Here is a 26,721-nt window from a genome sequence, read left to right on the forward strand (position 1 = left end):
AGCGAGAGAAAGTTAGAGAGAAAAGATATAGCCACAACTCTGTCAGCTAAATGATTTTGTATCAACAGACTTTCCCTTCTGTCACACACGGGTCTTTTTACTGTTGGAAAACAGTACCAGCATGTTTCCAAATTGGATATTAAAAGCACTCACTGCCTTAATTTTTTGGCAGAGTAGTCATTATAACCCGTTTTTGAGCCAAATTGTGTAAAATAGAGTAGGCCCACTAAAAGCGGTTATATTAAGGGCCATATCCTTGGCTCAGAAACACACATTTGGGAGTTGTCATGGCAATGTATGCAATTTAAAGTATTTTCATGTAAATTAAGCACCATTTTGTTGTGTCAAATGTTCCATAATGAAACTTCTTAATAGTAACAATCCAGTAATGCAGTGATGTAGAAGTGTAGAAGTCAACAGCAGCTGTAGAAACCTGTTTTAGCTCATTGTTATAGTTGTTGAAACTCACAGCATCTACTCTCAGCAACCTTGTTTCCAGCAGATGTAGGGAAGAGTTTTCCTGAACTAAGGTCAGGTAGGCAGTCTACAGGCTACCTGACAGGCACCACACGAACCAAATAACACCTAGATGGTGACCACAGCAATACATCTAGCAGCTCACAATTTGGAGACCAAAACAGAACTAAAAAGGGGTGACACGCTACGCTTGCTTTGTGTACTACAGTGCTTGTTTTTTTCTAAACACACAAGTAGAAAAAAGGGAGACCAATAAAATAGATCTTTGAAGGTATGAATCACATTAGCTAAAGACATTAAATCTGTTCTGGAACCTTCAATAAACCTATTAAACTGAAGTAACTGACTGACCGGCATCACCATTCAGTCTCACTGTAGGTGGGGAAAAAAGATTAGGAGAAATTGGTAATGAAGCCACAGGGCTCTTGAATAAAATCCCAGCTCATGTAAGGCAATACTTCAAAGTCCAACTAAAGGCACTTGTGTACACCCTGTTGTGTTTTGTATGGTGATCTGCAGCCTCACAGCCTCTTATGAAAATGCCATATTTGTCGTTCCTTCTTCAATACTTTACCCATTATTCTTTACTTTCTTCTTGTGTGTCATTTTTTTGTGTTCATTTCATTCTAGAGAGACAGTGTGAACGAATTAGTGTTAACAAGCCATCATTTATAAGATCAAAATATTTTCAATTATATTAATTTCAATGATTCTATTCTATATCTTAGATTCCAAGCTGCTCACACATAGTAATTGTTCCCCAAGGACACATTATGCAATTATTTTACCTGAAACAAAATCATTTTGAAAGAACAAGACTCTTCTCGCATTATGTAACTTAGGTTGCAAAGGCCTTAACCATTTACATGACACACCACCAACTGTGTATCTTCAGGTATGAGTGTGGACGTCATGGCAGTGGACAAGAGCCCAAACAGGACATTTACAGCTGAAGAAGAAAAAAGGTGACACTGATGAAGCAAAAGACTGGTCCAGTCCAGGATTTTAGTTGTTGGAGAAAGCTTTGCAAAATAAGAGGCTGGAAAACTGATCTGGGCATCTTTCTGTTGGACCTGTAAGTGATATTAGCTGAACTGATACATTTTGTGTTGTTGCACTTGCTTGATGTTTTTTCTGGGTTAGTCAAAGTTATCGCCTTGCTAGTTTTTGAGCATATGCCAAATCAGCCTGCTTTGGTCTCTCAGCTGACTTGCCTTTTTATGAAATATCTGGTTCAGTCCACTAGTAATATTACTTGTGACAGGGGCTTGTTAAGTGCTGAATTGGTACCTTTGGTGTGGGAATTACGTTCCTGCTGGAGGCAGTAATTCAATATCCCGAGGGTAGATTGTGTGTAATAAAAAATAAATAAATAAAAGAAAATGCGCAGACTGTCTGAGTTTTATTCAACTGAAACACCATTTACTGCTCAAACTAGAACTTAATGCTTCTAAAACCTGTAATTGCCACTTGTGGCCACAGAGGCTGCTCTTGTCCCTTCCAGCAAAACTTACATAATGTTGCTTTAATGGATTTTTCCCCCTGCCTCTATCTTCATTTTCCCTTCAGAGTTTATTGTGGGTTTAGCAGATAAAGTCTGGATTCAGCAGTCAATCAGTTTCAGGGGACAAGCAGGCGGCCGTCATGGTTTAAACACTCCTCATCTGCTCCTACAGATTTCTGTGAGGGAGCGCTGTCTTTCTTCCTCAAGACCTCATTTGCTGCAGCAAAAGCAAACCCCCACAGCGCTCCAGCCATGTTTTCACAACTCTCTATTATTTGACTAAGCCACTTCCTTTTGTCCTTTACAACGCTATTAATAAAGGCTGCTTTATAGAATGACTGAAAAGGCCTGACAGCATATATCATTACCATTTAATGAATTACTTGTCAATCCCACCTTGTGATAATTAAAAAGGATATCATTTGGCATTTCACTTTTTTCATTTGGAAATGACAGTCTGTCACTCATTTTCTGTTCAATAAATCCTGGTTCTGATGAATTCCCAAATGGGTGAAGGAAAGGCATGATTAATTGAAAAGAGAGAGAGAGCTGTGTCTCGTCACGACTGCATTGCTTGGGAAATATAATGGTGTAAAGTGGAGGCAGAGATCAACCTGACAATGTAACTTTATAATGTGTTCTACTGGGCAATTAGTATAACTTTTAAATAACATTGTTTTAACAGGCTAACTATGTAACACCGTGGTTCACATAGTAAATGAAGTTTCAAAGCTCTAATTGTATCTAAAGAGTCATATATTTCTCACCACATCGACGCTCTGGGTTTCTCTTTTTTTTTTCAATTCACTATTTGGATCAATTTCTTTTTCTGTTTACATAAATTCTATGTTGTATACGTGCAACATCAACAGACAACAACAAAAACAATGTGCCAATGTACGTAATTTGAAAAATCTTTGAAATCAGAGAAATCTCAACTTGTAGGCCATGACTGGAGAAGGTCTGAATACAAATACAGGTCAGACATCCAGACTGCTTGGGTGTCCATAAATCAGATGCTGCAGAGTAAAAAAAAAATCCTTTCCTGGCTTTGCAATCTCATTGTTTGTTGTAGCAGAAACAATAGTGCTGTAAAATATTTGCCACTTTGTGGTTCATACTTGGGATTGATTGCTTTCAGAATCCTAACAAACTCGGGCTTCTTGACTTGATGAAAGTGTACCATGTCTTTCTCATACTTGACTGCATTTCTGTAACTTCTCTCCATTGGTGCTTTTTTTGTGCTACTGTTTAGTTGTGGTTTTGGAGCTAGTGCTGTAACTTTTTACAAACTTCACAACACTTGGCTGTGTTTTAAACATGGGACCTTTTCCATACCACTGAAGTAACTGACCATTTTTTTTTGACATTATTCGGTCGAGTTCTGTGGCAGTGGCGGCCATTACTGAAGCTCACCGCGGACTGTCAGCGCTCAGAAATGCAGACGTCTTTAAGTAAATGACAGCTGCCTATTTTGCTGTTGTAACTGTAGAGAACTGCTGGCACTGTTGTTGAGCGACTGCAGAAGAAGCATTAATCACAATTTTGCACTTGAGGCATTTTTGATAACATTCAAAAACAATAACTGTGTCAGTAAAATAATTGAATACATCACCCAGATCAATAGCAGCTTAACAGCATTCAAACTGGAAACAGTGAGTAAAATTTGTGCGAGAAAGGTGGTGGAAACAGTGTGCGCTGTATCTTTTAAGCATGAGGGAATTAATTCAATTAATTAAAAGATTAGAAAACAGAAGACTGCTAATGATATATGGCAGGGAAATACCCAAGAAGAAGAAATAAATACCTTCTGTCCTGCAGAAGATTTAATTATGGTATAATACTGCATGGCCAAGACTTTTTGTTTTAACTCCTTTTCCCGACACACTGCCTCACACTTCTTCCAGTCTTTTGCACTCATCATCAACAATTTCAAGCAACCTTCTTTCCCCTCTCTAGCTAAAATTCCAGAGCTGTATCTGCACAGTGTCAACACAGAAGTACATGTTTTTTTTAGGTCATTCCTGTGAAGGGTTTAGAGGTAGAAGGCTTTTCCAATCCACAGAGAAGACATGCAATCCTTCTATTGAATTTGAAAATCATAAAAATTGGAGTTACAGGGTTCCTTCATGATATCTGCATATACCCTACCTGTTGGCTTCACATTTTTGCCTCATCAGACAAGCTGTCCACACGCTCTTGTATGTGCAAGTCTCATTTACTGAGATGTTTGTGCATGTGTCTCTGCGTCCCTTCCATCAAAGCTATACTTCACATCCGTTACCACCCACAAAATAAGAGTACTGATTCATTATGGCTTGATGTAAAAAGCTGAGGCAGACAGAGGAACACAGTGGAGGCGGGAGAGGTGAGAGGGGAAAACAAACAGGGAGACAGATAGAATGTGTGATAGAAGGTTAAGAGGTAAATGGATGAATAGAAAGAAGAAAACAGGAAGACGGTGATAAAGAGGGAGGATAGAGGTGAGAGCAGAGACAGATGAAAGCAGAAACAAAGGAAAGTGCTTGCGAGTACTCCCTCACCAAATTGATTGTGACTGTCGGCCAGGCCGTCTGATGGATATCTGAGCCTTGATTGGAATTTACATGCCAGGCACAACCCTCCTCCTTCCATCCCCAGCACGCCCAATAACCCACTGCTCTCGAAACCTGCTCTGAGTGATAAGCGCAATGAGAAAGTGCTGGCATATTTAGCCCCAACAATGCCACTCCGAAGAGTTTCCGGAGCCTGGAGAAGGATGCATTGTTTATTAGAGGGAGTATCCTTTCAACAGTTGATTAATGGCATGGAAGCTATCGTCAGCTGCCATCGCGCTGCAGGGGCACGCCAGGCCCAAATTGGATGAGTGCAAGGGAAGAGGCAAGGTGCTCAGTCGCTAGGCGGAGTGGAACTATCACATTGAGATATTTGCTTTGGAACAGTGTATGCCTTGCAAGCGTGCACGCCTCAGCCTGCTGTTGTTGAAAATGGGAAGTTTCAAAGTAGCAGCAGTCTCACTGTCATTTCCTAACACTACACATCACTAAAAGTAAACAGACAACCTCACTCCATAATCTAAGCCTCCACTGGAAAACGACTTGAATATAAAACACTCATAAATATTTCAGATGTCGACGGAGAATCGGTAGATACTGATAGTGGATTTTCTTTTGAAAGGTACTTACTTTCCTGGCTCTGCTTACATTTACCATCATGTTTTCAAAGCTACAAAGCTTTTCACACCTCATCCCATGCACATGCTCTCAACTCCTCTTTGCGTCCCATTAGAGCCAGTGCTAGGTTTGGTCTCTTTTATCTGTGTCTTCATGTGCTAACAGCAATACAAAGTTAGACTATCTGTCAGGTCTGATGAATTTTGTCCAGCGCATTATCCACACCACATCTCAATGTATATTCGCTACCAAGTAATGTGTAAAGGTAAAGAATATTAGCTCTCTCATTTACCTAGTAGAAATGATGTATGGGTGGCACAGCAAGAGAAAAGAGAAAACTGATTATGAACAAGTGCCTAAGGATGTTGACCGCTCTGGAAATGTTCTTGTTACATGTTATTAGTTTGATCTGTCTGTTTGGACAGACAGCCAGGTAAAGACTGGAAATTTCCACTGAAAAGCAGAAATTCTATGTTGACAAGTCATCATTACTGCAAGGGGTCTCCATTCAACATCGGTTTGCTGGATGCAAGCTTATCTAAGAAGTGCACAATGTTCTACCTTTCATGTAACATTAAGATTGACATCGATAACAAGAAAATATGGAAGGAACTGTCCAGTACTCAGTTGCTTTAACAGGACAAGCAATCTTCAACTTCAGAAAAATAACTGAAAATAACACAAGCCAGATTCTTTGAGTGTGCACAGGATCAAGTTGTTTGTCTGTGGTGGATCAATGATACTAACAGAAAGAGCTCAGTTTCTAATAAAAATAGCATGATGGGTTTTAGTGTTTGATTGATTTCTATTCGTCAGAATGTCAGTACATTTACAGGCATGCAAAAAAAAGAATTACTGCCTTAATTCAACTCTAACTGGACAACTTCAGTGCATGTAAACGCGTTACTCTGACTAATATCGGAGTTCTCTTTACCCCTTATCCGACTAAGACACCCAGATAATGTGATTGGAAACAGATTTTCCCCAGCACATATATATATATATGTGCCTTAATCGGAGTTAAACTAGACAACGCTTGTGGAAAAAAAACATCCAACAAAGCCGGTTGCAGTAGAAGAAGGTAAAACAGCTGGTAGAAGAATCACCTAAAGGATCACACATCTTATCTGCACCACAAGTAGCTTGCACATTACGTACAAGATTAAAAACCTGTACCATTATCCATCTTGTTGTTTGAAATGCTGGTCTGCCACATGAATGACTCGTGTATTATATGAAAGGGGGTCATATTAATCCACTGAAAACACACATATCACCACCTAGTGTGGAGGAGGAGGACATGTTCCCATCAGTTATTTGATTGTCTCTGTTGCATGTAAACTGGGACAAGGCCGGCATTCAGAAAATTTTGAGCTTAGCTCAACTAAGCTGTGCATGAAAACACAAGGGATGACTAGCTGTCTAACCTGACGTAGTGAAACAGGTAAGCTCAGTGAGCTATGTAAAGGGGCTGGACCACTGAGGGGCCGAAACGGTCACACAGAATAAAGGAACTCTACTATTGTATTGTAACTGTACTATTGCATTACAGTAACATCTCAAAAGCTTCCTACAAGAGTCCAGTTACCTTTCTTTAACCATTTTGGATATAGCATGACCTGGATGACTTCACAGTTAAAGTAATAATGACCATATCAGACACAGAATAAACACTTTGCTGTCTGGCAGCTCTGTATTGAGTAGGACTGGTTTTAACCATGGAAACATAAGGTGTTATTTGATGCCAATTATGAGATTAAAGACAACCTTTATTGAAAGTTACAAACTAACTAGCAGTACATAAAGCCATTGAAACCACCTTCACTTTCACTATCTGCAGTTTTAAAGTCATGAACCCATTAATGCTTCCGTAATTTCAATCTAATCATATAACATTTACCTGTGAGGTGGGCCATTGTTTTATAATGACTGACAATTCAGCAGAGTCCTTCATAACTTGAAACATAGCAGGTGATGGCTCATTTTGTCCATTTCTTCTATTAAGGCTGTAATAAATGTCAATAGCCTTCTACAGTAAGAGAGGGCAGAACAAAACGGCTGCCAAATTCATTTATAACACATGCCCAGATGATGAAAGATATTCTCATAACCAATTATAAGGATCAATATTTTTATATGAACAAGAAATACAGATCTAATTTGGTATGCAAAGTAGGACTCCAGTAATTCAGGCTCAAGAAAATGCATCAGTACTTGCCTATGTTGCCTGTGCGTATGTGGAGCCGTCCTCTGACCAGGGTATGAACTGTCATGGGGCTGGAGGTTGAGCGTCGACCCAGATCTGTGCCCGTAAGTAAGGTGTCCTCACCCACGTAGTCAGTGGTCAGTACCTCCACCTCATGAAGGGCCTGTACTGCTGATTTACCCTGACGCAGCATGTACTGGGAATACAAAATAAAACTCCATGAGATGCAGTTATTATCAGTACAGCGTATACAACACATATGCTCTAATCAAGATGTCTGAGGTAAATGAAACACAAACATAAATGAATGAATGGATGAACAGCTTAGGAACTGTTGGCAGTTGGTTTTTAAATACTAAATGCTTTCTCTTTGCAAATGTCACAAAAAAATAATTTATTTACTGATCTGTCCAAGTTCAAAAATAAATGGATATATTCCTTTACCACGAATAATAGGAGCAACACTTAACAGCATCACACTCTACAACTAAATTATTCAATAATGTGACACAAAAAAATGATTGAAAGAGATTGGCCTGTAGTAATATCAGGTGAGTTTGGGAAACCACTACTTTTAATCACATTATAACTTTTTAAAGGCTTCAGAGGTATCTGTTGGTGAAGCTGTATATTGTAACCAACTGAATACAATATTCAGTTACGCTCCTTGTGTTGATACAAAGGGATCCTTCTAAAGTAGCTAGTCAGCTTGTTGATCCCTCCGAGGACTACAGACTAGTCCTTTATTAAGTATACAGGTCTTGTACCTTGAGCTCTATGGCAGTAGAACCAATGAGGAGCAATGAGTCACTGTCCCAGACATCGATGTGCATGGTATGGAGGGCCAGGTAGCGATGGAACCAGCGCTTCTCTCCTGGCCTCAGGAAACTGTCATCCACTCTGAACTGCACCTGCAGACCTGGAGAGCCTGGACAAGGAGAGAAGACTTCAGCTATTTAAAACTATGGACAAAGTATAAAAGCATTGAATATGTGGACACCTGAAATACAGAAGAAAACAAACAACTAATTTCACTGTTCTCACTGGTTAAACTTTTGCAAAGCTATTTTTTTTTAGACACATTTAAAACTGTTTCTTTCTGCGTTACTGCTATCAGTTACTTGTCAGAGGTGTGACTCTGAACTGTGCTATCACTTCACCTATGTCCTAGGTTGTACACATAAGACACAAACAAAAGTCAAAACACAAGAACTGTACACATACAGTAATAACAGCTCTTACATCTGTATATTCTGAGTAGTAGTCGTAAACTGCTCTGTTTGCTACTACTGCTTTTATAGCTTCAGTTAGCTGTAAATCACATTGTCCAGACTGACAAATGACTCACTGATCCTGGGCTTTGGAAGTGTAAGGCATCTTTGGGAATGAAGGTTTGCTCCATCAGTTTTGACCTCTAACACACACAATGAAAGGGTGACCATGGTGATTACTACCAGGCTTTTCCTTCCACCCAGATGGGTTTAAATTTGGAGGAAGAGTCATAATATCTGTCATCGGCCATGTGGAAAGATCGGAACTGGTGAAGTCCCAGCCCTCTACTGGGTGTCATTATGACTGATGACTGCACAGCGTGAGAGTACAATAACCAGGGAGTATAAAGCTATTTTGCAAAATCAGAGGCACCCGAGGGTTCCCATAATTCTAGATAATGATGGCGCCAAACAGACGGCCAAAAAACCTCAAGGGGGATTTAATGACAAGTGGGATAAAGTCATGGCAGCCCATGCGCAATTGACACGTTTGAACCTTGGAGAGGAGGACATTTGAAGAGTTTTAGTTCCAGAGGAAATACTAACACACAGTTCAAGGTTTTAAGTTAATCTGCAGACCATGAGCTGTTTGTTAATTTGTCTTCTCTCGCAAGGTCACATCTAAGGATGCAAACAAAAATGTTGAGGACGCTGTGACTAAAAGAACAAGCCATTCAAAGAAAGTCATCGGCAATGTCACTCAGCAGTTGAGTAGTTCTTGTATGCACCGAGCTACACCCAAAACCCAACCATCCAGAGCATGTCATTGTTGCCACGTGTGTTCATTAAAGGTGTGAGCGTGGCTCTGTGTGCCAACTTGAATCCCAGAATCCCTCCACTCACCCCCCACAGCAACCCTTCAAGTCTGTATCAAAGCCCTCACGTTGTCTTTATTCCCACAAGTTGAACATGCAGAGAAGGAGCTGGCTGGATAGGAGCAGAGTAATGAGGACCTTTGGTGACAGACCTGCTGTGTTAAAGAGACTCTCTCATCACATGAAATGAAGGAAAACTTTTTCAAACGCACGTCTTTAGTGCGTGTTGGTATTCCCATGATGCATGTATGAAAACTGAGTCTGTTCTGAGGGGTGTTTCTCAGGGTTCGCATAAAAAGGTTTGTTTAAGGCACGCATTTGTAGTTATCTGTAGCTTACAGAATCTTATCATCTTAGCATCAAACAGACCCGCACACACTGGTTCCTTATTCCACTTTATAGATCTGCTTATGTTTATATTTGGACAGTCTGAATGACCATTTAAAAAACAATGAGCACCATGATGTCCATGATAGCTTAACTGGAACTTTTAAACCATAACAGCTGATCATCATTTCAAGCTGCAGTTTGTCCGTCTACCCTGGAAATGTAGATTTCCACCTCATGATTTCATCCAATATATGTAACGAAACAACCTAAGCTTCTCAAAGATCCCATTGTACCTTTCTCATGGCATCATCCATGAATGGAGCTGTTATGAGACTAAAACTCCTTCTCTAATAATTTCAAAAATTAGACATTAGAAATTCTCTATATCTTAATTTAAATAGGGTGTCAGAGAAAAGATTTTTAAATACTGCTACAGACCTGTTTGCAAGAATTCAAGAAAAGGATAAACAGACGTAGGAAGGCAGAGTAAGGCCAGAGTAGTGTTGATATTTTCATGCTCTGTCCGTTCTGTTCTTCAATTCGTTCCTACAACCTAACCAAGTCAGGCTCCTTCAGTCCTCCTTCCTTCTCCTCAGCCACCCGCCAACTCTCTCCACTTGGACCATTAATTCTCCCAGCATGCTCTGGGCTTGTGTGCTGTGGAAGGGTAGCAACGAGAGAGTGAGACAGACTGTGCTACGTGTGTTTGTGCTCACGAGCAGGGAAGAGCTGACAGAACTGGCCCAGGGGTAGTACAAGGTAGCGTGTGTGCAGGTGGGTCTGCAGACGAGAAAGCGGCACCCAACAGACTTCCCTCTAACCTGGATGGCCTGCCTGGTGAGTACACAGCGGGCTGGCCAGGCTGAAAATCCTACAGGGGATCAACAACTCTCAACAACACCGAGAGGGCTGCAGGCAAAGAAAACAGCGAGAATGCACAGAGCACTGATGGAGTGGAGAGTGATGCCAACCGGAGCATTATGGGTACGAGACCAGTGTAACTTTATTTTTATTGGCGAATCAGGGTTTCTCACTGCAATATCACACATATGATGAACTTTTTTCAAATATATGTTTTGGCTAAAGGTCCCCCAGACATGTTGATTTATATATGTATGGAAAAATTACATAATATGATCCTGTCACAAATACTCAAAGAAAGTGAAATGAAACTGCGTTTATTCAGTAGCAACGTGTGCATATGAATGCACAATGCTAAGTCATCAAAAGATGCTAGCTGAGAGTCTGGACAATGTGATTTGCTAATGCAAACTGAGCATTTCCTACTGCTACCGCTTCACATTAAAAGTATTTAAATGATAAAAAGACTTTTATTATGAAGTAGTCACTGGAGATGTAACATGTTTGTCAGCATCCGCAGCACCTTGCTTATGTTCATCAAACTCTCGTCTACAAAACAATTTTTTTTTGGCTGTACACCTCTTCTCACCTCTTCTAATAGAGGCAACAAATTATTTTCACTCTTGTTGTGATCAGACTAAAACCTGACCACTGTTGCTCACAGAATGATACAAGGCCACTTATTACTTGACTTATCTATTAAAACAATGACAGTTCAACTCACGCTGAGCTGAAACCTTTGAGTTGGCCACTTTAAAAATACCAGCCCTGAAGTTGTTTGCTTACAGCAACCAGTAAGATTATTTCTATGTATAAAACATAGCTTTATGAGTGAAGGAGTGAAAAGAGGGTTTTTTACAGAACATTATGACCACACAAGATGACTTTGAAATAAAATGCAATCACTTCACCAGTTCATTATCAGACATTTGCATGTGTTATAGGCAAAAACTTGTTCTCTGAGGTCGCAGTGACCTTCAACCACCAAATTTAAATTCATCCCCCAGTCTAAGTCAACATATTTGCCCATTTGATTAAATCTATTTTGGGCCTTTTTAGACCTTAATTTCATAGTGAACAGAGAAAGGGAATCATGTGGTGAGAGTCTCAGTTAACGGTGCGCCTGCTCAACCGGGTCAACCAGATTTTAGGAAATCCTTCAAGGTGTTCAATCGCATTTTTGAGAAAGGGACGGATGTTTGGACAATCTGAAACAATATGCTGCAGATACTGTATGTCAGTGAAGCACAGAGTCTTTTATCAGGAGGCAAAGGGAACAAAGAAAATGTGTGGGTGGACTCTTGCTGTGTGGTGCATATCTTGGATTATTCTTCTCCCAGATTAATAATTGCTCATAATCATTTTCCATATTGATTTGTTGTGACTGCATCATTAGCTGTTTACATTGATTCTACCATTGACTTTACAATGAAGTTCTCTTTTGTTGAAGCTCCGTATCATTCATTTAGTCTCCGACGAACACTTTTACTCAATTACACACAGTTTAACCATTCACATTTATTTCAAGTAATAGTGAAAAAACTTCCTGAAATCAGCTGTTAAAATAAGAGTTCATGAGTCACCTGATATCAAAAAGGAAATGATTTGTTTCTAAATACCAGTATCCTCCAGTCTGACTGGGAGAAAAAGACTGTGTTCTTTGGTCACAAAAATGATGTAACATGAAAATGCATGATTGAGTGCAGGGAAATGCCCTCACACCTGAGACAGACCTTTAAATTTAGAGAGGGAGGCAATATCCAGGTATATAGTGAAAATACATCACAGTGTTTTTTCATTTGACTTGTTTATTTGCTTGTCTTTAATTGATTGCTTTTAATTCAGCTGATTAAAAAGAAAGCTGATATTTGTCAGCTTGTTTAATTCTTATACAGAGGTATAAAATACAATTTTCATAATTACATTTCATTGTAAAAGTTGTCATTTTCATATACACAAGTAGACTAGAAGTATCGATATCGGTATTGGGATAATTAGCCTTGGTATTACTTGGTATTGTGGCAAAAGGAAGAATAGCGGTATCACACAGCCCTAGTGGGGAGTTGATGTTTAAATCCGAACATTGTGGGAATAACCAATCAGAAAATCGCTTGAATGGTGTCTGTTAATGATCAGATAGCTGTTGTTAGAGGAGACTGTTTGACCCTGTCCTCTTTCTCCAATGAATGGTGCTCTAATGACCCATTGTCAGTTAGAGCCTCCAGTCTCAAGATGGGATCGGAGATGCAGTGTCTTGGGACAAAAGTTTACTGTATTGTATCTCATTAATGTGTCCAGACAGGCTGTTTTGAATCTGTCACTGTGTAGAGAGATGATCACCAAATCAAAAAAACGGATACTTTCTAGAGCAGATCTGCCATGTACCGCTTTGCACACATATTAGAATTAACACATGGCAGTGTTTATTTTTTATATATAGTGTGGCTAACTTGACAGCTGGATAGAAAAAAAAATCAATTATCAAATCAAACTGTCCCTGCGACATGTGTAAAACATTCAACTGAATCAGTCTTAATACTATAATTGATTCACTGTAAAAGGCTAAATCATTTCATTTGGTTTTACTGAACTACAAAAAGCATTTAGTAAACTGCTCCATGCTTTGAGCTAAATGCTAAAGCCAGCACCCTGCCATGCTCACAGTGACAATGATGTTCAGCAGCTACAGTAGATGCCAAGAAAACCCGATGGGATTTTGTGTACTGACACTCTGCCACAGACTCACACACAGCCAAGAGCCACTTATAGGAAAGGACCATGAATGTGCATCTAGTGAGTGTCAGAGCTCTGTCAGAGTCTCTGTCTTTCCAACAGAGAAACAAGACTCTGACAAAGGTTTCTCATAGCTGTTGGTTCTGACTACCAGAGCTACGTGTCTGTTCACGCTACACTGAATGTTGGTCAGTCAGACGCCCCCAAGCACCAATCCCCAGGGCTGAAAAATGAAGCAAGCACTGAGCTGTAGTTCCTCCCCAGGCCACCGGAGGATCCAAAAGTGAGTCAATATCCATAGAGCCCAATGTTAAAATGTCCAACTTTACAGCTGTTTATAGCCTGGACGATGGATTGGGTAATTCTAGATCATTTCCCCACTGAGTCAACATGATGGCATCCAGCGACAGATACACTGGAAAGTCTTTAATTGGAAAATAGTAAAAGCAAAAAAGTGTGGTCTGGATTAGGTTATACAATCACTCTCCCTAACGCCAACTATTAAAGGAGTCAAGCACATCACAAACGCCACAGTTCGATAAAACAAACAAACAAACATGGCTGCCTAATGTGTTCACACGGCCGCACAGCAAACCATACCAACAACTCGCCTGAGCAATGAATCATGAATGCAGGAGCAGTAAGTATTGCCTCAGGTTGCAAGGACTCTCAAAGAATGGGAAAGAAAAAGCAAAAATCAATCAACTCATTGCTAGACATTGTACAGAGGGATTTAAATCCGATCGACAATTTGAAGCATCTAGTGGAAAGACTATGACCCTCAATCTGCTGAAGCACGTCCACTGGTGTTCAGCCATTCATACACAAAACTGTAAAAGATCAATGAAATATCATGGCTCCTGAAGGAGGAACAAACACTGTACTGACATACACTGAATAAGAACAATCTATTCATGAACATTATATTTACCATTCATGCACACTGTGCATGCAATACTTGACCAGTTAGATGAAGCAACGTATACACTGGCCATGCACACACACAATTTTGACACTCAGCTATCCCTCAGACACTCTTGGTGTGAATTTGGTGATCACTGTAAAGGTAGCTAGGAAAATAGCTGAGAAGGAGAGACACAGGAGGAATATATTTGTTGGTTTATCACAAGTCAGATGATTGTTACAATGGTCGATGTCATTGTAAATGTAGTGTAAATGTATATCAAAAGTTAGTTAACATGATGTAAATACAGTACATTGTGGCTATAACAACAAGTGTACTGACTTAATCAAATGAATCTGTCCTTCTGTCCTATTGATGAAATATTATTTATCATAATTTGGTCTTTATTAATCCTACGCAAATTGCCAAAAGCACCATCTTCTTTGTCTCTAGTTATTGACAACTCAGATCAAAAAATCTGGTCATATTAGTATAAACTTTTCTCATGACCACAGTAAACATTAGAAGGCAACATATTGGACTGTGGTGTTAGAATTGTTGTTACCATATCTACAAATAAACGTCCACAGGTTTTACAGTGTTGTTGTTGCCTTACCCAGTAATTCTATGTATTTAATTAAACTCAGTTTATCTCTTACATTCTGACATTTTGCTATTTCATATGTTGAACAATTACTGTTAAACAGTAAATTAACAAATGGTTAAATGAGAAACACTTAATCCCTCAAATAAGAAAAGAAGGCATTAGGAGTTTGGTCTGTTAACAGGTGGAAAAGCTCCCAGCCACAGGATATGTGGAAGGATTTGTCTTGATGTAAGAGGGCTTTGAGGAAGCGCACACTGGGTGATATAAACTGGGAGGAAAGCAGAGACAGACTAAGAAATATTGACAGAGTTAGACTGGAGTGTGTGTCTGTGGAGTGAAGAATATGGGTAGGTGTAGGAATAAAGGGGTAGGGGGAGGGTGTTGTTGGTGTGTTCAATATCACGCTCTGTCAGAAGCTGTAATATCTCTTCCATTTCATTAGTTGCTACATGAATAGACGACACATCAATCAGCGCCTGCTCTGCTGATTGAAAAGGAAGTGCCTCAGCATCAGAGAAGATCGCTGTGCATCGTGGAATGAGCTTGAAGTTTGTAGGAAGTGATCGAACAATGTTAACCTGGACAGCAGTAAAATAAATCACTGCCCTGGTTTATGATCATAATCTGAAACAGATTCTCTGACACAGTTCCTGATCGATGTCATAAATTTACGCATAAGTGTGTGTATTTAACAGAGCATGGGCATGAAGAATTCATTTTGTAGTTGTCAGCCATAGAACCATTATACACCGACCTGCCAAAACATTTAAACTACTGACAGCAGAAATACACAACACTGACCATCTTGTGACAATGTTCTGCTGGGAAACTTGGGAACCTGTCATTCATGTGGATGTTATTTAGACATGTACCACCCACCTAGACCAGATCAGACCCCCCCACCCCACACCAATGACAGTCCTTGATGGCAGCAGCCATATCCAGCAGGATGCAGCCACACAAAACACTTTAGGAACAACTAAAAACATGAAGAACAGCACAAGGTGTTGACCTGTCCTCCAAATTCACTAGATCCCAAACTGATCAAGTATCTGTGGGATGATCCACAGAGACCCCTCCCCTCAACCCATAGGACCCAAAGACCCCCACTAACAACATGTTGTTGCCAGACACCACAGGACCATGACTATTCTCTGATGAGTCACAACAGTTTTGGAGGCACAAAGGAGACCTACATAATATTAGGAAGGTGGTCATAATGTCTGATCCATGTATGTTGCTTGCAAATCCTTACCTTTGTTGACAGTGCCGTCTTTGTTGATGGAGGCCAGGACACAGGGAAGTGGATCACTAGCTTTGTGCTGAGCCTTGTCACTGGTGAGTAGCGTCAGCTGCTGCGACGTGACTGGTGGAAAGCGATAGAACTGGAAGGTGACGTAGATGTTGTCAGGCCAATCAGGATCAACACCCGGCACCGGTATTCTGTCAAAACAAACAGTGGTTGATTATTCCAAAAAATATTTGCTGATTCTTTATCTATAAACAACACTCCAAATGTACGTGTAAATAAATGTTTAAGCGACTGATTTACAATCCTGAATGTTGATGACGAATGAATGAATTCTGTGATCTTTTTATTACAAAATAAATACGCTGAGTGGGGTGGCATGTCTGTGTGAGAATTTACAGTTGAAAATGTCATTAAAACCCTGAGAGTAAATCACATTACAGCTTATGATTTACCTCAGACATTTCCAGGAAAGAAAAAGATTAAATATGCAGTTCTTGCAGGTCCTATCAGAGTCGGTGATTCAGATTTATAGCTACTTAAAATTGAAAACCCAATAATCAACAGGAGGATGAAAAGTTAAGGGGGTAAATCACATCTTTAAAGTGGCTATAAATCAGTCTGTTGATTGAGGAGGTTACACATTTAATTCATGATAAGCAGAGAGCTTAGCTTCTTTAAAGCAGAATGAAAACTTGTGTGGAAAGTTCTGTGGAAATGAAATGTGTGTATAAATACGGTTTTATTCTAGTCTGTTAGCACACATGGAATCCTATTTTTTGTTTACTAGGACTGCTATTCAGAAAAAATAAAAAAAAGTCTGCGTGGCTATGAAAACCTCCTGGTGCAGTGTATTGCTTTTCATACAACACCACCCTCTGAGCGTGACTTCACACACACATACACATCTCTAATCCCACACTTCAAACTGCAAATGCAGCCCACAAAAATTCCTGGCGAGCCTGTAAGCACTCAATTTCAGCTTTGCACACATTAAATAATGATTAACTTTGAGTACGGGCTTCTTTTTTAGCCATCTGATGAATAGATTAACAATCAGTCACTGAGTATTCAGTAATAATGAGTTTTTAAAAAAAAAGTGCTGTGGGACCCCCCGTGACCATGGACAGGCTGTCAGAGCCACAGATTTCATAGTGGAATCTAATAAGAGCGGCGTGTGACCTCCCAGTCAATCACCCACTATTGCATTCCACTGTTAAAAATGCTACCATGCTCCATCTTCAAAGAGGAGCAGGCATTAATATTCATTCTGTAAACAGACAAGATTGATAATTATGGCGCCTGGGCGAGAGGTAGAAATTACACTGCCTATCCACAGGCTCCCCGCTTGCCTAAGTGCTACTGCTGCCGCTGCCTAAATCGCTGCCTGCCATACCTGTTTGTCATGATTATGAGGTAACTCACGATCACCCCACTCTACAATGAGCCAGGCAGATAGACAATATGTTAGAGCGTGGCTTTAGGTCGCACTTCGGTTTGCCTTTAGATGACCTTGGATCAAATAAGCTTTCTTGGCAGCAACATAAAAACAAGTAAAAATCCATACTTTCTGGAATTACAGTAGCTGTTTTGTTGAGCTGTCTCCAACTAACAGCTATACGTTACCTGCACACTTTGCTGTAATCTGAAAATATAACTCGCTTCATACAACCAAATTCCCCTCCAGAAATGTAGTTTTCAAGTCATTATGGTATGTGTGGACGTCAAACATTTACAACAACAGCAGTGGAGTTGAACCAGGAGGACCAAAAGTGAAGGTTTATATGGAATATATGGGACAGTGTAGACTTAGACAGACTTTAATGATCCACGAGGAAAATTATATGGTCACAGTATCTTGGTTGCACATAAAGAAAAAACACTCTCAAAAAACACACAAATAAAAAGAAAGATAAAACAAAATAAGTCCTAAGTATTATCTAGTAAAATGAGATAGAAAATGGTGTAAGCGAAATATGTAAAGAATTATCATTATGAACAAATTTACAAAAATAGTGAGTAAAACATGTCCAAGGTGATTCAGCTGTTTGGACTGTTGCATGGCAACAGCAGCACAGATCTTGTCTGATGCTGTTTCCTCGTCTGCTGAGGGAGGGATGTAAAGTCCAACACTCAGGAGCACGTCTCCATCCACCCACAGAGTCTTAAAGCTGGGCACAGACGTAACCTCCTTCTCCAGTGTTTCACCTTCGCTTCAGCATGGCATCCCTGAAGTTCAATCTGAAACTCAGGCCTCCCTCTGAACATCACAGGGGAAAATGGACAGCTCTAACAGTTGCTAACTTGAATACACCAATGGATGGTCACTCCATCGTACACCACAGTCAAACACGAAGAGTCCATAAAAAAAAGCACCACAGAAAGAGCTACTGGTGACATGCTGACATACAGTACCTCTTTCAGGCGCTTTTGGATATGTAGAGGTTTAATGTTTACTGTTAATGCTATTTAGACAGCAACTTTAGCTTTAGAGGCTCAAACGTACAGGCTGCAGGATACAGTGACATCACTGTTACATGGTTTGAGAGTTTTTCATGTGCGCCTTTTTCCCTCTCCCTTGTGGCTCCTGTAGGGTACACCACCCACTCCACTGGCTGAGCGCAGATGTTCCCTCATAAGAGTTGTATCATAAGTACCAAGATGGAGAGAAAGGCCACAGTGTGCCAAGGGGGCCATTTGGGCAGTAATCAGGCTGCCTGTGTGCTCTGGGCTGAAATGACTCCCTCAGTGCAGAGGGATGGCGTCGTAATTTAGGCTTTTGTTGTAGTTTATATTATAGCTGGTAGTTGTAGCTGAAATTATTCTTGGTTTCTGTTACACCTTGAGCAGTTATTTGGTTTTGTTATTTTCACAGTGCATAAATACTGTAAGTATGTGTTTTTTCCGGCCCTTTCTTCCCAGGAACTTTCTTTTATTGTTGCTCCGCTCAAACCCTAGCCTATTCCGATGGACGTAACAGTCACAATCACGGCAGCTTGAACAAACAAGTCATTTTAGGACCCACCTTGGTTCCTGGAAGATTCTGAGGGGCATTTTTCATAAATCCCTGACAATATTTAAAAGACTCACTGATAAAAATAACTGTGGAGCAGAGGGAAGGAGGAAAAAAAGATGCAGCCCCAATAATTTTTTTATGCCTTTGGGTTGTAACAACATTTCAAGTGCTTGTTGTTGCTGCTGCTGCTGCTTAGCCTCTTGCCTGCCACTTCTTCCCTCCTCTCCGGTGTGCTAAACCATGGCTTGTGTTCATATGTATCAAGAGTACTTTACGCACAACACACAGATTGTTGTCACAACAAGGTAGTCAGTGCATTGTTTGATTGTAAGGACTGCAGCTAGCAAGTCTGAGACATACATTTCCATATTCCATATTTCTCAGTAAAAAAAAAAAAAAGAGTTACATCATGTGATTACCTATAGTCATGCAGGATATAAAATATACTTCTAAAAAATTCTGGTAAAATCCGAACCTACACATTGTAATGATACACAAAAGAATATCTGGTCTCAGCTACAAGAATTAATTCACCCTTGGTTGGCCTTCTGATTGGTTGACCACCAACCAGAATGCTCGTACTCAGCCCCAGTTTATTGCTTAGCAATTATTTGAAACCATTAGACACTGAAACTCTAATTGTGATTCTTTACTTTTTTATAATTTTTATCTAGTCAGCTCATCTCGTTATCTCTCTCATCTCCATGTTACCACTAGACTCTATAATTACAGGTTATCAACATATGTCTATGGTAATGAACAACCACATGGCTATTGTTTGTCTAACCTAACTACAGTAATATGGGAGGTTGGGACCTGACAATGGGTAGGGGCTCTCTGATGGGTGGTCAGCAGACCAATCAGAAGAACAACAAAGAGTCAATTGTAATCGAAAGCAGACCTACTGTATCCATTAACACACAGCTTTGTGTTCAGTGTGCATCACATGTCTCTAAACAGCAAGATATTACGCTGGACTGTGGTTTGTACACAGGAGGTCATGGCACCATGGCAGCGACTCCATGATAAACAAGACAACTACAGTAGAAGCACTGCTGACAGTGCTGATGACAAGATAGAAGGACACCAAAGTGGACTGTTTTGTACCCGTCCTTCAGCAGCCCTCCTCTACTGTCAGCCTCTGTCAAGAGGGGATGCCCGCTGGAGGAGCATCCCCTCTTCCCAGCGTTGCTGTGATGGGATGCTGACAGAGGTACTACTCAGCCAATGCTGACGGGAAATATGTTTTTTTTCTGCAGCTGTGGCTGTATGTGTAAATGCTGTGTGTGGGTATGTACTTGACATGTGAGTGGAGGATGACTGGCAGGACTTCATGCCTGGTTTAAGAACGCTGAAATCTTGGCTGCCATTTAAAAAAAAGAAAAGTGAGGGAACTCTCATGGGGGTTATTGTCCTTGGCCGTCAACCAAAACACCTAAAGGATGTATATTCCACCATACAGATAAATGGCAAAAGGATGTCGGTGCACTGTTGTCAAATTAATGGGTGCTCTGTTTCACTAACAAAACAGCAACTGCGACATTTCTGGAAGCACAAATAACTGAGGTTTCAGTTATACTTCAGGAGCTTATCAATATATGGATCCATGCTTTCATGTTGTTTATGCCAAATTCTGACCCTTACATCCGGAGCTGAAATCGAGACTTGTCAGACCAGTCAAAGTTTTTCCAGTCTACTGTCCAGTTTTGATGAGCCTGTGTGAACTATAGTCTCAGTTTCCTGTTCTTAGCTGACAGGAGTGGTACCCAGTGTGGTCTTCTGCTACTGTAGCCCATCTTTTTCAAGGTTCCACATGATGTGCGTTCAAAGATGGTATTCTGCATTCCTTGTTTGTAATGAGAGGTTATTTGAGTTTTCTATCATCTGGAACCAGTCTGTCCATTCTCCTCTGACCTCTCACATCAACAAAGCATTTTCGTCCACACAGCTGCTGCTCACTGGATATTTTCTCTTTTTTGGACCATTCTCTGTAAAGCCTAGAGAAGGTTGTGCGTGAAAATCCCAGTAGATCATCAGTTTCTGAAATACTCAGACCAGCCCGTCTGGCACCAACAAACATACCATGTTCAAAGTCACTTAAGTCCTCTTTCTTCCCCATTCTGATGTTTGGTTTGAACTTCAACAAGTTGTCTTCTCACCTCTACACGCCAAAATGCATTTAATTGTGATTGGCTGATTAGCTATTTGTGTTAACAAGCAATTGAACAGGTGTACCTAATAAAGTGGCAAGCGAGTGTATAAGACAATAACTGTGCAGTATATGAGCTGCTAATGACGGTCAATATTAACAGTGTTGCAGGCCTCACCTGGTAAATGCCAGAAACTGGAATACGAGCAGGTTTCCCTTTAGGACGTCAATTTCTTCCCGCTGGGGATCAAAGGGAATGGGTTCTGTGGGGTCCAGGACTTCTGCTACCTGCCCACTTGTGTCCACAATGTCAGGAAAACCAGCGGAGAAGAGGTGGGCCAAAGAACTCCTGGAGCTGACCGAGCAGGAGCTAGAGAGAGTAGAGAAAACGTTCAAATTCGCACACATCGATCATTCACCAAGCTGAATGGACTTTCGGCGAGTGTGGTGCTTTACGAGCAGCAGGAGGTAATGCGTTCAGCCTCTGCTGCAGTGGCCTCACTTGGGTGATTTGTGGTTGTAAACGAGGCAGAAAATCTTTTGGGGTGTGAGTGGAATGCATTGCTGTTTTATGGTTTCAGTCCCAGCTTTGTTCATCTTAGATCCACTCTGACTCAAGATAATTTATCTTTTCGGAGATAACTTCAGTTTAGTCACTTGACCTTGTTAAACCAAACTTGAATTTAAATATACATGTGGGGTTCACAGAAATGTGGTGAAACAATGATTAGACAGCCCAGGGATGTCAGTAATATCCGTCAAGCAGCAGCAACAATACTTACAGGAGAGAGAGAGGACGGATGCCAAAGCACTCCCTCAGGATTTTCTAGCATAATTGGCAGTTATCTCTAATCATAGTGGCCACCTGTTTTTCCGCAACTCTGGTAACATTCATAACTTCTACTTTCAACGCCGACACCAAACACTCTCAGTATGATAAACACAGTGCACAGATGGCTGGCTAAAGTGCAAGCATTGAAAAATGAACGATAATGTTTGGGCTTATAACAGGAACGCAGCCTGTGTCCATTTGGTAAACAGTTGAGCCTATGGTGTCACATTTGCAAAAGAATAAAGCCTTGATCAAACTAATTAAGGTAACAACAGAGAAGGAGGCAGTCGATTGGGTTTTCCCCTCCAGCTGTGTCAATTTCATGCTTTCCTTCTCCACCCCATTGCTCAAAGTTGCGTCTTAATTTAGCCCAAGTGGATTAATATTCAAGCCGTCATTTTTATTTCAATAGGGGGCTCGATCAGATATGCACAGCAACTTCAATTAAACTTCTTCAGACTTTATTGTTCTTCTCAAAGAAGTGGGTCATTCCAAACTAAAAACAGTCAAAAAGATGTTTTGGCTCTGAGTGAGGAGGCAGAGATGTTTCAGCCCACTGAACTGAACAGCATTGTGTCTGGATCCAAACTCTGGGATTGGGAAGCTGTTTCAGCGCCAGCTGCTTATTTACAAACTCACCGTGCTAATACAAAGCCTTGTTTCTGAGTTACTGTGTCCATTATTGCAGAATGCACTTTCTCACCCTTTGTTCCATCTCAACAGACCTGGCAATATTACCACTGATATTACGATTGTAAATTGCGAGCACAGTTGAAACCCCTCCTTTACAGCTCGATTTAATCACGAGAGTTCACACTCACAAATGAAACTCAGACTATTAGCCAAAGTGGGATGTCAAGGCTGACAAAATGACTTATTTAAATTGGTGCCGAGCTGAATTCTTACACACACTGGCAAAGGGCTATACCACCCAGAGCACACATGTTGCCAATTAGTGAGACAATCGATAAGCCTCAGCCAGTGACAGTGAACCTCTAGTGGTGATAAAGGACCGTGCTGGTGCTCACACCAGATAACAAGAAAGATACAACTGCAACGTGTTTAAATGCTGTCTCAAGTGGCATCTTTCTGCAACCATTCCGAACAGACATGAGTAACACTCAAGTCACTCTCTCATGTTGGAAAGGAGAGGTTAAATTGTAGAGAGGTGCTAATCACAGAAGTGCAGCAAAGGCAGGGAATGTACAGCATCCTCAAGCTCCACATGTGTTCATCCAGGAAGGCCATATTGCTGCTTGAATATTTTGCTTCAGTATCCTTTTCATTTAATTATTATAGAAGAAATAAGTGTGAATTAAGTAAACATGGCAGTGTATTGATCATTCATAACGCATATAACTGTAAAGGTTCCACGTGCTGTTTAAGGGTATTCATTAAGTATATCTCAGTTATAAAGCCATAAAGTATGCCTTTTATTTATAAACATACACCACCATAAACATGAGAAATTACCTGCATTAATTTTGCACAAGGCACTTTACAATGTTTCTCATTTACCCATTCACTCACACTGGCACTGGCCTGCCATTGGGAGAAAATTGAGGTTCAGTATTTTGCCCAAGGAGACCTCAGCACATGAAGGGGCCTGGTATCAACTCTGTAATTAGTGGACAATCCGCTCTACCACCTGAGCCACAGTCACTCAGGTGGGTTTTGGTTGTGTGTTAAATGTAACCCTGGCTTTGAAAAAAGGCTAACTTCAGCAACACTTTAATAAACTAATGTTTAGGTCACAAATACCCTTCATTATTATGTGCTTTGCAATTACATTTTATTCTATCTACAGGATGATGGGCTGAGCTGAGCTATGATGAGATGGTATGGTATGGTATGGTATGGTATGGTATGGTATGGTATGGTATGGTATGGTATGGTACGGTATGAGATGGTATGAGATGATATGAGATGATATGGTCTGGTCTGGTCTGGTCTGGTCTGGTATGGTATGGTCTGGTATGGTATGAGATGGTATGGTATGGTCTGGTCTGGTCTGGTCTGGTATGGTATGGTATGGTATGGTATGGTATGAAATGGTATGGTCTGGTGTGGTCTGGTCTGGTATGGTATGGTATGGTATGGTATGGTATGGTATGGTATGGTATGGTATGAGATGGTATGGTCTGGTCTAGTCTGGTCTGGTCTGGTATGGTATGGTATGGTATGGTATGAAATGGTATGGTCTGGTGTGGTCTGGTCTGGTATGGTATGGTATGGTCTAGTCTGGTCTGGTCTGGTATGGGATGGGAATGGATGGGATGAGATGAGATGAAAAAAACAGTGGCTAATGGATTTTCAGGACTGCACATCATAAGCATCCATCATTGCCCACATATACCAGCTGGCCTCTTTAGTGCAATCCATGTTGCACAGCTGATGCCAGCAACAATACCCATAGGCTCCTTATAGAAGACCTTTAATAGCTTTGTGTTGCAGAGGGCAGATCTGGAGCCACTATAAATGAAATTAAATGTACATGAATGATGATAATTCAGAGGCAGAAAAGAGCCACAAAATGACATGATTAAGGAAGTAATATTCAGCACGTTTTATGAACAAGGTCCTGTGAGACAAACCTGTGACATTTAATTTGTTTTACTTTTTGAGTATTTTTGTCTAACTGTCGGCTTTTTAAGCTGATGGAAAACATTTGTTGATAACACCTTCAACAAAACCTGTCACGGAGGCTTTGTAGAGCATAAAATCCTTCTTACGTTCCAAGACAGATCATTGCTCACGTCTGAAGCTGACAACAGAGCGAGTGGCTCACCTCGGCACATTCATCCCCAGAGTGATGACAGGGGCATGGACAGGGGTGAAGGGCAGCTCCTTAAGTTGGTCTCCTTCATCCTGCATTGAAGGTGACTTGTCCCCTTCCCGCTGAAGGTCCATCTCCAGGTGGGCAATGTTGCTGACAGCCGAATGGGCCTAGAACAAAGTCAGATTGTGGAAGAAATGATCAATCAAAATCAATCGAAATTAAGATTCCTGTTACCTTGCATACCTGGATTTTAAGACAGCTTACTATTTACAAGGTGGACATTCATAAGTTACATAGAAGATGACTATTTATTCTATCTAAGTAACAAATAAACTCAAATGGGCCACATATGTGTAACATTATGAAAGTTAAGGGAAGGCAAAAATTCCAAAAATCCAAGAGCCCAAACTGCATGTGGATGGATGAAAAATGACATATATTATAATTATTATAAATTATATAAATTAAAACCTGTTAGGCTTGGATTAAAGCTTTGCGGCAATAAGAGAGACAGCTTGGAGGTGGATTTTAGAAATGTACTAATACTCCGATTGCTCCAATGCCACACTTACAGTAGGAGAACATATCTCAAATACATAGAAGCCATACGTCACAGGAAACATGCAGAGCTTAGCCTGGTCTGGGCTTACTTGTGCATGTCTGCATTAATTATACAGGCCCTGCTATGCTGTAAGTTACAAGGCATTAAGTAGCCTTGTCTGTCACTGTAGAAACCAAAGCCTAGTGGTAAAGATACTCCTCTCAGTAGTTATATTTGGAGCATCATGAATGCATCACCATGTGAATGATAAACAGAATAACAATGCAAAGTTATAATGGAAATTTAATAATTATATTTCCTCCTGGATTTGAAAAGGGCTCACTCCACATGCCTGGTATATGTACAGCTGCCTCTGTTTTTGTGTTCATAGATTTTGCGTTACTTCAATGACCTCTTTTGTATGACACACCTGCTTGTAAAAGGTGCTCTATAAATTCACTTTATATGAGCGTAGTATATCACCAAGAGAAAGTGGTCAGGCGTGCCTGTGCAATTTCCCCAGCTATCCAAAAGCCAAATATCTGAGATAGATTGTGAAAAGATGAGTCAGCTCTGATGGTATAACGTTTGCGACAAAGACAGACTATGGAGCACGCATGTCTCTATCTAACACTGAATGTGCTGCAAGGAGTCAATTCCAGTGACCCACTCTCAGTCAATTTTACCTGACGTCCAAATGAGGCTTTCACAAACAGCAGGTGCTCTGGCGAGAAGGCATGTCGCAGTAAATGGGATTGAGTATTTGGATGGATTGCACTGTGTTAAACAGCATCTCATTCTATATTGTTTGTTCCCATGAATGCCATGAATAAAACAGAGCCAACAATGTGCTAGACCATCTCTCAATCCATTCCCTACTGTTCGCACCCTGCCTCCAGCCCCCGAGCCCATTGGTTCTCTGAGAAGATGCAGACTCTTAAAAGTGGGTCAGAAATGTGTCGTTGCATTTCCAAAGACAGCAGGGAAGTTTAAGAAAGAGCTACTCAAACAGAAGAGAATTGTGCTTTTGTTGGGGACTAGTTTTCAGCTGTGGATAAAGAGACATCCTGAGCACTAGTAATTACAGTAGCACACAGATTATGTGATACTGGCTAAAAAATGCTTATGGTTGCTGTACTATGGAAACATCTGCTAACCCAGTTTAATGCTGTGGCTTATTAAATCACAGAAGAGAAAGACATATAAGGTTGTGGTGTCCAGTCAGGAGGTTGGCAACAGATTCTTTGGGTCCTGTCACTCAGTGGGCTGTAGGA

At 40.6% G+C, this 26,721-nt stretch overlaps 1 protein-coding gene across 2 annotated transcripts in view; it reads right to left on the reverse strand.

Annotated features, from left to right (window-relative positions):
- The window catches only part of LOC125022730 (nephrocystin-4-like), a 159,667-nt gene that overhangs the window by 30,844 nt on the left and 102,102 nt on the right, over nucleotides 1–26,721 (reverse strand). For both annotated transcript variants that reach the window (XM_047610754.1, XM_047610012.1), the window contains exons 13-17: nucleotides 24,916–25,073; nucleotides 21,474–21,665; nucleotides 16,137–16,324; nucleotides 8,128–8,288; nucleotides 7,373–7,556 (exon numbers count right to left, since the gene is read on the reverse strand). In XM_047610754.1, coding sequence (XP_047466710.1) covers nucleotides 7,373–7,556; nucleotides 8,128–8,288; nucleotides 16,137–16,324; nucleotides 21,474–21,665; nucleotides 24,916–25,073 — 883 coding nt within the window. The remainder of the gene's footprint in view (nucleotides 1–7,372; nucleotides 7,557–8,127; nucleotides 8,289–16,136; nucleotides 16,325–21,473; nucleotides 21,666–24,915; nucleotides 25,074–26,721) is intronic.

This window comes from Mugil cephalus, chromosome 1 (assembly GCF_022458985.1).
Source record: "Mugil cephalus isolate CIBA_MC_2020 chromosome 1, CIBA_Mcephalus_1.1, whole genome shotgun sequence".
Taxonomy (NCBI): domain Eukaryota; kingdom Metazoa; phylum Chordata; class Actinopteri; order Mugiliformes; family Mugilidae; genus Mugil; species Mugil cephalus.